The 13,079-nt window shown below is 38.3% G+C and overlaps 1 protein-coding gene across 1 annotated transcript in view; it reads left to right on the top strand.

Annotated features, from left to right (window-relative positions):
* The first annotated feature begins 1,135 nt into the window (after window positions 1-1,135).
* LOC127480717 (arylsulfatase D-like) overlaps window positions 1,136-13,079 on the top strand; it is a 30,451-nt gene continuing 18,507 nt past the window's right edge. Inside the window, exons 1-2 of the mRNA XM_051809120.1 lie at window positions 1,136-1,276; window positions 2,913-2,993. Coding sequence (XP_051665080.1) covers window positions 2,937-2,993 — 57 coding nt within the window. The 5' untranslated portion in view covers window positions 1,136-1,276; window positions 2,913-2,936. The remainder of the gene's footprint in view (window positions 1,277-2,912; window positions 2,994-13,079) is intronic.

The following is a 13,079-nucleotide window of genomic DNA, read 5'->3' as shown; positions in this document are numbered from 1 at the left end:
ATGGATTTTGAGAATTTATTTTGAAAGTACCACGTAACCAGTATATATGACTAATATTTTACAGCAACTATAACTGGAAAGTAATTTTGCTAAATAATACAGTAAACATCATTAGAAAAGCTGCTACTTGTCATAGCTGGCAGGGTTGGGACTTTTTTTGAGCTTTTGATTAGAAAATTAACAAGACTAGTTGATCTGATGATTTTTAGCTCATTTGACTTACTGCTACATCTTTTAATTATATTAGGACTAGATATTAAAACAAGTAAGTGTAACTTGTGCTGCTGTCTGAGGCCTCCCACTTAGCTGCCCGATCCCTGAAAGTTACCTAGTATGTGTTGTGATAGGAATTCTGGTTTTACGCACTTGAGTGAGATCTGTATTAAAACCAATAGATTTTGTTTTAAAATAAGTGGTGAGGCTGAGATATTTTTTTCACGTAGTTTCATAAGCTTAAGCTATTCTATTACTGATATATGTTTCTTTGATTTCTAAATGCTTTCACTTTCCAGTGCTGCAGGCCTGCTTGCAACTGATCGCTGACAGCAAAAGTGATATCCAACAGAAAGGTAAGAGTATGTTCCATAATTTGTAGCTAACTATTCCTTGGATTAACTGTTTCAACACATTTTGTCTAACTTCAAAGCAGTAACTGAGTTTTACCAGTTTATTTAAAAATAATTTTAAAAATCCCACCACCACCAAACAAACAAATCAAAAAACAAACAACAAAGAGGTCCCTGCATCTGGTAGGTCTCTGCATCTGGATAGCTCTTGCAAATAGCATCTTTTCAGTGGGGAGATCCAGCTAGTGAGACTGGAAGTCTTGACTAGAAATCAGCTTTGTTAATTTTTGGCAGGCGAAAATGAAGAGATAACTTTTCTTTTTGATTACCCAAAATTATTGTTTCTTTTAGATGATTCAAGCATTGTCCCTTGGCTTCTGAGCTTTAAACGGGGAACAGCTCTGGAAGAACAAGGAAATAAAATAGTGATCAAGGAAACAGGTTATTTTTTCATATATGGCCAGGTAAGAAAGCTTAATTCACTTCAGCATCTGACTTTTGCAAGGGTTTTTTAATGCCTCCATACAATAAGTTTGAAGTCTACCTCTTCTTTCTGCAGGTTTTATATACGGATACAACATTTGCTATGGGACACCTAATACAGAGGAAGAAGGCTCACGTGTTTGGTGATGATCTCAGCTTGGTGACATTGTTTCGTTGCATCCAAAATATGCCACAGTCTTATCCAAATAATTCTTGCTATACTGCTGGTAAATACCTACATTTTCCTTTTCTTTGTTTGCAAATAAGCTGTATCAAGTAGAATCTGTAGTGTTGGGTGATTGAAGAACAGGGACTGCGTTCATGGATCTGGTTAACTGCAAAATTACAGATTATTTTCAAAAAATACGGTTTTATATAAAGTATCAGCAATCAGAGGGTATGTATCTAACTTGGTGATCTGAACAGCTTCATTCTTTCCATGGACTCTGTAATGTGGCTGGATACTTTGATGCTTTTGGGTAGATGCCTGAAGCAGACAAAAGGAGTACATACTGTCCTTATGAAAGAACTCAGTTTCACTTAAGAGTTGAATTCCACATTTAGTTATCCCAATAAAATATTTAGGAGCTATGTTCTGCTTTAAAATGTCATATATAAATTTTAGCCATCTAATCTTTGCATACCTCACTGTAGGATTTCTACTCCTTATAATGGCTATTGCATTTTTAATCTTTGGTTAGATGAAAAATATAATTCCTATAAGGTGCTCTTTATGACTTCACAAATTAGAAACATCACAAGAAAGACCAATTAAAATATTTAATGCAAATCTAGCAGGCTCAAAGATCAATATACATGTATATTCCTGCAGTAGCATTTAAGGAATTAGTATCAAGGCCTATAAAACCTCATTTGTCAGCTCTTATCTGTCTTTCCACCTTAATGGTGAATTTGAGGGTCTCCAATTATTTTCCAGCAACATCTTTTTTTTCAATGCTTTATGAAAAAGTGGGTGACACTGAGTTGACTGTTGGCAAGTAATGGCATTAAACAAATGGTATGCAGCACAAAGCTAATTTTTTCCAAATAAAAATAAATTCCAAATAAATAAATACTTTGTCCTGGCAATTGATGCTCTTCGAACATTTCCTTTAATTTTCTGCCCCTTCACGTGTACATTCTGGCATCATAACCACTTTCAGTTTCATCTGTGCTCTTATTTTACCCTTGTATTACTTCTGCCCTTTCTTAACTAGGATCTCTACTCTATCCTGCCACTTCATGGTTCTTGCTTCCCAAATTCCTACTGTTCCTTTTTCACCTGGAAAAACAGTTCTCACTGCTATCTTTGTGCTGTTGAGCATGTCTTGCAGCAGATGTTAGATGTGTTCTCAGCTCAGTGGCTGCAGCTTGAAGGGGAGATGCTTTCAGTTATCATATCAGCTGATGTGCAGCTGGCAGTAAGCAGACTTTTGTGCTCTGCAGTTGCAATGGATCAGCTGATGTCTGGTAACTTCATTAGATTGGTAAAGCTCATGAAACCTCCTCCAGAAGTGTGGGAATGGAGTGGACCAGTAATACTCGGTGCTGACATTGCCTGACACAACACCATAACATGAGGAATCGGAGTACACCACTGATATAAATTTCTGGAACGTTTGCTTAAATTAACTGTGCTGAGTGCAGAGTGGAAATTAAGTCCAGCTTCACAGAGGATGTTAAGTGTCAGCTTTGGATAAGGCTGTAAACTCTTAGTTTGTGCCTAAAGGTAAAAAAACACTCATCACATATCACAAACCGTGCTTACATTTGTGAGATAACACATAATGACTTTTTGAATACTATTTATGAAAATAATGTATTTGAAATATTAACTTAAAAATATTCCAAATCCTTTTCCAGGCATTGCAAAATTAGAAGAAGGAGATGAACTTCAACTTACAATACCACGGAGAAGGGCCAAAATATCCTTGGATGGAGATGGTACTTTTTTTGGTGCAGTAAGACTCCTCTGAAGCCCTTAATTTCTGTTATTATGCTTAATAGAAATTTATTCTTTTCCTATGCCTTTGTCATAAAAAATACTGAGTTGTAATAAAGCTGCCAATTCCATCTCTCCCCAGCCAGCACCAACTTCTGAGAACTTTTCTTCACTTTTATAAGCAAACCCAAAACAGGAAACACACCAGACAAACTTGTGATATAACCACCATGTGATTACCAGAAAGCCAATTTATTTCAGACAATGGGCAACTCTAGATAACAACTGTAAAGCAGTGAGTTTTTGGCTTTGAAACAATGTATTGTCCATAAGAAAAAAAAAAAAAGGATGGAGTTGACATAAATAACGGCATGACCAGGACCATAGACTATCAAATTATTACCCATAATTGAAAAGGAAAACTAAAATACATGTTAGATTTTCATTATTTCATCAATAAAATATTTGAAGTATGAAGGATGGCAAAGAAACATCATACAGTAGATTCCTTATCACAAAATGGAGATGTTAGGTGGGTTCTGGGTTTTGTTTTTCTTTTTTTCTTTGACACAAATATTTCAGGGAAAGAAAAAATCTAAATGTATGGGATAATGTAAACAAATATACAGAATAGTAGCCACTGTCTTGCTTCTTCCCTGTGAACAAGAGATTTACTAAAATCTATTAGTATTTACTAAAATCTATTAGTATTTACTAATTAGAATTAATTTTAGTGGAAAAAGGACATGTAAGATGCTTCAACAGCTCAGTCTTCAAAGCATTGCTACTCATCAAGGAATATGTGTACAATTCTATGTAAACAAGGCAGGAACAGAAAGAAATGCAGTGAAATTAGACACATTACAGTAGGTGGAATTGGATTTCTGGCTTCATCATTTCTGCAGTCATATATAGATGTGTGTATATACATTATATAGATGTATTTGTATATATATGAACGTATGTACACACACGTATGTCTTGGACATTTGAACACAGATAAAAGATGAAATTTAAATAGATAGAAGATAAAATTTTATCTTCTTTTGAATAGTTCATCCAATGGAAATATTGCTTCATACATATTTCTTGTATTTCTCTTGCACCTTGCTATGATCCCTTCTATGCAACTTAGTAAAAAATAAAGTCCAATAGACCTGGAACCAGCCATGCAGTTAAGAAAATACATTTGTATCTGAGAAATCTGGGGTCAATCCTAGGTTAACTATAGGCTTTTTCTGCAGTTTTGAATATATTGCTCAATGCTGTTTCACCAAAATAATCAGACCTGTAGAAAAACTGAACAAGACATCCTTTTTCCTTTTCTTTTGTCTCCTTTGTTCAATAGATAGGATTTATGTCTTTTTTTACCCCAAATATTGCATGGTCAAGATAATACAGTGGTAATAGTGTGGTCAAGACGTCTAGTAGCTATTATAATACAAACATTGAGTACTTGTTCCACTGATCTTTAAAGAATATTAAAGTGCTGTTGGAATAGATAAAATAATAACACTTCCCCTGTACTGTACTGCACTTGAAAATTTTTTTAGGATTTGAGAATTGTGTTATGTAAGTTTATTTAGTAAAGAAAAGATGCTTTGTGTATTGCAGTCTCTTTGTCTGTTTTTATAAATCATGATTTGATTGAGTTCTCAGGGTGATAGACAATAAATAAAAGAGTTTTGGAGCTAAGAATTATAGAGCATGGTAAACTAATGCAACAATTAATTCAACTTTCTGGGCTTCAGGAAGACATTCGTGTATTGCATATGTGTATTGGATTACTACACTGGGATTTTTGAGGCTTAACTACAGTTTCAAAATGTCTGAACTCCTCCTTTTTCAAATTTATTTATTTATGTGTTGTGGATCTGAAGCTTCTGCTTATTATTGTTGTTGTCATTGTTACTATTATTATCAAATTTTGATGAGCTAAGTTTGCCAAAAAGTCATTTTAAATCCTCTACAGAAACCCTCAGTTTACTCAAGGTTGTGTGACTCTGAATGTGGGTAGAACAACTATTAGCATGCAGCGAGTTGACTGCTGTTACTGACATATGTTAATGATGCCCAGAATCCGTAATCAGAAGTTCGTTGATTTTAGCGTTGTCTGATTTATAGAAAAAAACCTGCTGTTAGTGTTGCTTTCACAGAGACTGGTGGCTAAACTTGCAGATTTAAATTTCAGTGCATAAGCTTCCCCAGTGGTTTCAGTGGGCTTGTGTGTGCTAACTTTAACTTAATCCCTGGCCGTATTTCTTCCTTCTGCTGCTGACAAACATGCACACTGCAGAATTTTGGAAAGGTTTTGGGGTATCATTTGGCTTGGAGTAAAACTTTTCTAAGAAAATATTTCAAAGGTGTTCCCTTCCTTAGCAGGATGAAACTGAACCTCAAGTTACTCCACAAAAAATGGGAACCGTGTTTTTGTGAACCAGGAGAACTACCACATGTGTGCAGAGAGTGCAAGCCAACAGACTGGTCACATATTTCTACTGACATGTCTGGCAATTTTGTTGCTGTCAACAAAATTGTAGCTTTGAGCTGCCTTCATGAGAAGACTTCTCAAAATTAATCTGCTTCTGTCAAAGTTGAGTTTTAACAGATCAGCATTTTCTGATCAAAGCAGGAAGAAAAGATGAATATCTCATTCCTGATTGTTCTGCTAACAAACTGGTGATACAGGAGGTAGCAAAGTGCATCCAGACCACCATCACACTTCTGTTTCAGTTGCTGGGAGTTAACAAAGTTTTCTGCATAGGGTAGATGTTTTTTGAATAAGCGTGATGGGTGATAAGTAGTATCTAAGTGAGTCATATGATATTTTGCGTTCTTATCAAGGATATCTAGTATTTAAAACAGGTTTCTGCAAGAAAGACAGTATTCTGAGTGAATACTCTGGTTCTTCTTCATGTGGTCCTAAGCAGCAGCATGGCAAACATAAGGGACTTTTTTTTCCAGTACATTTTTACAGAACGTGTGAGCTTGTATCATTCTTTCCTTTCTAATAATGGGCAGTTGGCAGATATATAGCTGCTTTGAATATAATGTATTTAATGTATTTTTTATCTTAAAAACTAAAATATCTCTGTTACATAATGGGCAGTCATACACCTTGCCAACATACAGAGTATATTCATTACATAGCTCTGCTGCATCTGACTGTTTCTCAGATTGCTCAGCATTTGCCACTGTAAGACTTTAACTTCAGTTGTCCCATAGTTTTGCCAAGCTTATACCACTGGAGTTGATATTTTCTGTATCTCTGGCTTATGACTTAGATTGAATTGTCTTGCGTAACTTCAGCCTTCAATGTTTTACTCTTCTAAAGATGAAGTTGTGAAAAAATACATTGTTTGGATTTTGTTTTAACAATTTACCTACTTTTTCTTTGGAAAGGTCTAGAGAATCTATGCTTTGAAAGAAGAAATGTGTGTAATGTGGGTTTTGCTTTGTTTTAAGCAGGGGTTTTTTTCTTTGTTCCTCTCTTTCTTCTGCACTCATACTTTGACAAGGTGTATGCTTTTGAAGAATATTTTATTCTTTTTCAAGTTAAGCATATTCTATCCCTGTAGAACTTTCAAAGGGGAGAGGAAAATGTTCCCAGAAGTTTTTTGTCTTGGCTGGTCATGGATTACCACCACCGGTAAGATCTAAGGTTGTTTTTCAAGGTCAGTCCAAGCAGCGTGAGAAGAAAGCTGATGAAAACAAAGGGAAGAGAAAAGCTAAATGTTTGATGTAGAAAGGATCTCATGGAGTTTGCACATTACATAGAGCTTAAGGGGGATGGGGAAAACAAACCAGATTTTGAGCTGGACTGCAGAAACTGGAGAGATCCTAACTAGGATTTAATTGCTTGTGAGGTGGGGAGAAATGTGACAGCATGAAAAAGACTGCCTAACCTCACCTAATCCCCAGGCTTGTCACAGCCAAAGACAGCAGCTTTGTGGAAAAGGGACAGGAGTTCCTGGGGGAAAGCAAGCTAAACACAAATCCACAGTGAGCCCTGTCAGAGGCAAAGGCTAACAGCATGCTGCACTATATCAGCAGGAGTGTCACCAGTAGATTAAGGGAAGAGGTTATTCCCCTTTTGTTGGGGGTGAGGGAAATGGGTTTGTCCATGCTGGAGAAGAGGCTTGGGGGTCCTAATAAGAATCTTCTAATACCAGTTAGAAAGCTGTCAAGGAAACAGAAACATATCCTTTGAGAGGGTCACAGTGGTGTGAGAAGGCACAAATCAAACTAGGAAATTTGTACTTGGCATAAGAAAAGAAACTTGTTACCGTGGTGTCATGACCCATTTGAATCTTTCAAATTTACAGGTCTATGTACTCTATAAATTAAACTTCATCTTATGAGCTCATTAGGAAAGAAAACAAACATGACAAACAGGGATTCAATTCACTTTATACAGACTACTCTAACGTGAATTCGCTAATTAATCACTTAAGTCATGAGGTTTCTAACTCACAGGCTTTCTAATCCATAACTCACAACTCATAAGTTGTAACTCATGCACCTATGAGCAGAACAGTTACCTAGATGATGGGGAGAGTGCTCATCCTTCCTCCTCTGCCACAGCACAGGTGTCCCCATGAGGACAGTCAATCACTGCAGCATGTTATCCAGAGGGGCTGCAAAAAATCTGTTCATACAGATTTCCAGCACTTTATTGGATCAATCCCTGAGCAGTGTAGTCTGAATTCAGTGTTGATCCAGCTTTGAGCAAAATGAAGTACAGACTTCCTAAATAATCCCTTTCCCTTGGCTGATTCTATGGTAACAAACCAGAAGATGTGCAGGGCAGAGAAAGGACTGGAAGAGGTGGGTCAGAAAGGGTCCTGCTGCAAAAGGAAGGGTGTTCATTTCCTGAGTGCAAATGAAACATGGGTTCCTCAGTGTGTGCCTCAATAGGATCAGCAAGCATTTATGTACTGCACAGGGCAGGTTCCAGTTAAGCACAGCAAGGTGCTAGTAGTCATCAGGTACTGCATGACCTCAAATCTAAGAGTGTAAATTGAATCAAACCATGTGGCCAAGTAATAATCTTGATTCACTCACTTGCAAGTTTCATTTGACTTTTTTTTTGCTGCTCCCCACCAATTCAGTCAGTGGATAGAAGATACTTCATCCTGTGGGAAATGGGATATTGATGTAAAATGTTTTAAGCTGAAGCCCAGACTAAATTTCAGAAATACTGTAAGGAAGTAGTAAATGTGGTAGAACATGAAAGAAGAGAAATTACGATGTCCTGTGTAGACAGAATTGTATTCCCTTTCTGTCTGTGAGAGCTGTCTGAAAAGTCATGTTTATTTTTGCCAGAATGTTGATTTTTTTTTCTTTTTTTAAACCTGGAGTTGTTTCAGTTTTGACTTAAAACCATTTCTACCAAAACTTTGTTTGCAAATCTACAGATCCTATCTCTAATCCTGATGAATGTTAGTTATTCCAATGGCTGCAGGAAATCCTGTCTCACAAAGTGTGTGTGAGTTCTCCTTCCCAACTGAGCTCGGGGTACTTGTCTTCCAGAGCTTCTTAAGCTAGGGAAGAGTCTTGACGAGCTCCTTTGCATCTGAAAATTGCCACTTTCAGTTTTCCTGGCTTAGTAGCCAACAGCGCTTTTGGAAGTCTAAGCTGAGTTCCCCCAGACATCATTTTAAGTTTCGTAACAGTTTGTTCAGTCTGAAATATTTTAAACAGAACATGCTGGGCTATACAAACTGTGGTTTTGACAAAGCTCTGTTTTGTTTGAGAATTTCCAAACTGCCCTAGTCTTTATTATAGAGTTCCTTAAACCCAATTTTTCACAGGTGGTCACTCAGTGAATGTTCCTCATTCTCTGGCTGACTGACTGATGTCCTTTGTGGTCTCATCTGCAGAAGTGTTGAAACTCACAGCTGCAAATGAAATTAGCAGGAATGTGGTTTGAATATTTGAAGGGCTGTGTAATTCTGCTTAGAAATACTACAGCAACAAATATTCTGAAAAAGCCCTGGGGGAAATAAATTCTAATCTGGAGGCAAACATAATTGTGAGCAATCAGCCAAGAGACATGCTTTGGAAACAAATGCAAGGAAAAGTTCTCAAATCATTGCTTGGCTGCTGGACATTGTATATATTGAGTGTGATAGGGATCTTAATTGGAAGGGCTATGTGAGAGTATATAAAGTAACTTCTGTTACAGGTAGTAGGACAGATTACAAAGACAATTTTGGACATCTTCACTGTAAGCATTTAGCTTTGCATTGGAAGATTCAGTGGGGGTTGGAGACAGAGGACATCCAGGGGCCTGTTCCTATTTCCTATACTAAAAGGGAAGCTCCACTCCCCGCAAAGCTCATAGAAACTGCTCCATGTAGCTGTGCAAGGAGTATTAACAGTTCTACCTGTGCTTGGAAAGTGTTTCTCTTGACATTAGGGAACTAGAAAACAACCACTTTGTAGTTCCTGACACCACTGGAGAGTAAACCTAGCACTTTCAAAGCAGGAAGAATAAGGGGGAAACTTTTGTCAGATGATGGCAGATAAGCAGTATCTGGTGGTAAACTGCTGTCTCAGGGTTTCTTACCTAGTTTTGTTTGTCCTCAGAATTGGAAGGTCACAAGAGTGACAAAGATTGGAAAATCTCTACGAGTCTGTTTTGCAATAATAATTGTGTTGATTTTTTTTCCTTCAAAGAGTAGATTTGATCAATATTTGATAAGCCTGGATCTATTGAAAAAGCTTTGGTAGGGCATCATTATGCTCTCCTCCTTTCGTAAGGATAATAATCTAAGGACTGTCCTTCCATTTGTGGTGTTTTCTTTTGCTTTCTTTCATGAAGTGTTGCTAAGGAAACAGACTATCATCTACTATTAGGTCCAAGGGTCTAGCAAGCCCAAGAAGGGGACAGTAAGAGCAAAGTGAGTGGATGGGGTGAAGTGCACAGTGGATGTTGTGGCAGGCAGGAGAGGTAGCTTAGATGTAGCTGTGTGGGAGGGGTGTGTAAAGCTGAAGGAACAACAAGAAGACCCATGCTGCTGTTGCTGTTGCCTGTCTCCATTGCTCCAGGTAACCTTTCAGTCCTGTGCTAGTCTGGCATTTCATCACAACTGGTAATTTTTTTGAGAGGAAATTCATGATGGGTCATCCTTATGTCTATATTCAGTTATCAGTTGCAAATACCAGCCAAAATTACCAGTGCTCAACCTGTAAGATAATACTGTTGAGCTGCTACACTGGAAGTGAGTCATGGCTGATGCAAACAAGCTGAGTAGACTGGTGAGAAATGAGGTTAAGTCTGACATTCTTTGTCTGTAAAATGATGATGGTACACTTTCCTACTTCTTAGACCGCCATGAACACATCTTCCACTATCAGTGGAAGCAATAAGCAGTGGAAACAGGAGAAGCACATAGTCTGCTACTTCTTCCATCACTTATTTCCTTTATTTCTTTACATATTCTATCAAGAATCCCTTTTTCTATCTGTCTTTGTACTCTCTCGTGTTCATCACTACTATACTGAGAACACGCAAAAAAAAAAGGTTAATTTTATTAATTCCATCCTCAATTTTTTTTATATAACCTCACGCAATCATCACGTAATTATCATTACCATCCTTATCATCCTCGTCACCGTTTTTAGGGAGCTGGAGTCTCGTACAGACTGTCAGTACTGCCGGTCTGTCCCCACCGGAGGGCAGCAGCGCACACACTGAACCGCATCACCCGTTGCTTTCCATCTCTGCACAGAACAAGCTGCGAAAAAAAAAGTCCTCTCCCCTTTAAACTGAATATATCGCTTCGGACACTTCAAGTGGAAATGAGAAAAACGAAATGAGAAAAATAGAAAGGAAAAGAGAAAAAGAAAGAAAAAGTTTCTGGAGCACCAATGCCAATGAAGTCATCTTTTCTTCCTGATTCTGTAATTAATTATGAATTGACTGTATGATTAATTATGAATTAATTCTATGAATAATCATAGAATCATAGACTATCCTGAGTTGGAGGGGACCCAGGAGAATCATCAAAGTCCAACTTTGTAATAGCTTAATATCTTTCTTACATCGTGGTGCCCAAACTGCACACAATATTCGAGGTGAGGCCACACCAGTGCAGAGCAGAGCAGGACAATCCTCTCCTCGACCAGCTGGTGATGCTTTGCCTGATGCCCCCCAGGACATGGTTGGCCCTCCTGGCTGCCAGGGCACTGCTGACTCATATTCAACTTGCCATTGACCAGGACCCCGCAACCAGGACCCTTCTGCAACATTGCTCTCCAGCCTCTCATTCCCTAGTCTATACCCACAACCAGGGTTGCCCCATCCCAGATGCAGAATCTGGCACTCGCTCATGTTAAACTTCATATAGTTTGTGATTTGCCACCCCTCTAATTAGCAGATAGCCAAAGCTGTCTCTAATGTATTCCATTTGCTTTTGAGGGAAAAAAACCACCCAAACAACAACAACAACAAAACAAACAAAAAAACCCCACCCCAAAGCAACCACAACAAAACTGCTTCCTTGAACTTCCTTTGGTTTGCCAAAGGAAAGAGAAATATTTCTGGTTTATTTCTCAGTATGCAGTATTTAGTTGAGAGGAAGAATTTGAAAGTGAGCACAGTGAACACAAACCTGAACAGAACTAGTAATTTTGAATAGCACAGAACTGGGTTTTTACGTCCTAGACTCAATGTCAGAAAAACTGTGGGTTTTAACATTTCAAGAACTTTGGTCGCTACTGTAGTATGGATCAGGCCCACCTTGTTATTAACTCTCATTTCTCTCTGTTTACATACCTGAGTCTACACACTTTCAGCATATATGTAACTCACCTGGTATGAGAAATTTTGATTTATAATTTATTCATCCATATATTCCTAGCACGAATGGATTGTTCTGCAAACTGTGAGCAGCCAATTCCTCAGTCTGTAAGAACATCTGGGGTTGCCCCATCCCAGGTGCAGAATTCAGCACTTTCCCTTGTTGAACTTCGTATGCTTGGTGATTGCCCAGTCCTGTAATTTGCCGAGGTGTCTCTGCAGGGCCTCCCTGCCTTTGAGGGAGTGAACACTCCTTCGAGTTTTGTGTCATCTGCAAACTTGCATGGTATCCTTTCCAGTCCTGCATCCAAGTCATTTACGAAGGTGTTGAAGAGCCAGGCAGAATGGCAACATTAGGCACCATTGTGGCTAAACACTGCCTTATTGTTCCATTTTCTTACCCGGCTGTTTATGAATGTTGGAGATCACACTGGCTTTCTTCAATCAGGACAAGATTCTTCTGATTTAATGAAGACATCTGCATCTGTGATGAGGATGCCTCCTTGTTTTGAGGTCTAGTACTATGGGGAGAAACAGGCATTTCTGTGTCAATTTTACTCTTAATGCAAATGATTCATGGGTGAGGTGAATCATGCTGAAAAATATTTTTTTTTCTCTCTGTGGCTATAAGACCCTCACATTAGCTCATCATACAATGTAGCTATCCAAATTTAGAATATGCAGATAATGGTATATAAAAACAAATGAAAGAGAATACTCTTTTATGGCATGATTTGTAACTTGGCATTAGGGGGATGAACAGATCTAGAGCAGCCTGGCCTAAAAGGACATGAGGGTGCTGGTGGATTAGAAGCTGGATATAAGCTGGCAATGTGCATTCACAGCCCAGAAAACCAATCATGTCCTGGGCTGCATCAAAAGCGGCATCACCAGCATGTCCAGGGGGTGATTCTGCCCCTCTACTCTGCTCTGGTGAGACCCCACCTGGAGTGCTGCATCCAGGTCTGGAGTCCCCAGCAGAGGAAGGACATCGACCTGCTGTAGTGAGTCCAGAGGAGGGCTTCCAAGATGATAAGAGGGATAGAGCACCTCTCCTACAGGGACAGGCTGTACCAGCTGGTGTTACGCAGGCTGTTTTGTAAGTCATGTGAGCACTCTACTTGTACAGTAATTTACATATGAAAATTAATTTATTTGAGTCTCTCAATTATTTTTAAATGCTGGACCAGTTCCACAGGTTCAATAGCTTCTCTCTTTTTCTTTCTCCATTTTTGTTTTTATTTAATTTTATTAATTTATTTTTTCTCCTTCTGGACACAAT

The sequence above is a fragment of the Manacus candei genome, unplaced genomic scaffold, assembly GCF_025592945.1.
Source record: "Manacus candei isolate 608988 ecotype Guabito, Panama unplaced genomic scaffold, ASM2559294v1 h1tg000075l, whole genome shotgun sequence".
NCBI lineage: Eukaryota > Metazoa > Chordata > Aves > Passeriformes > Pipridae > Manacus > Manacus candei.
This window is presented reverse-complemented; position numbering and strand designations above follow the sequence as displayed.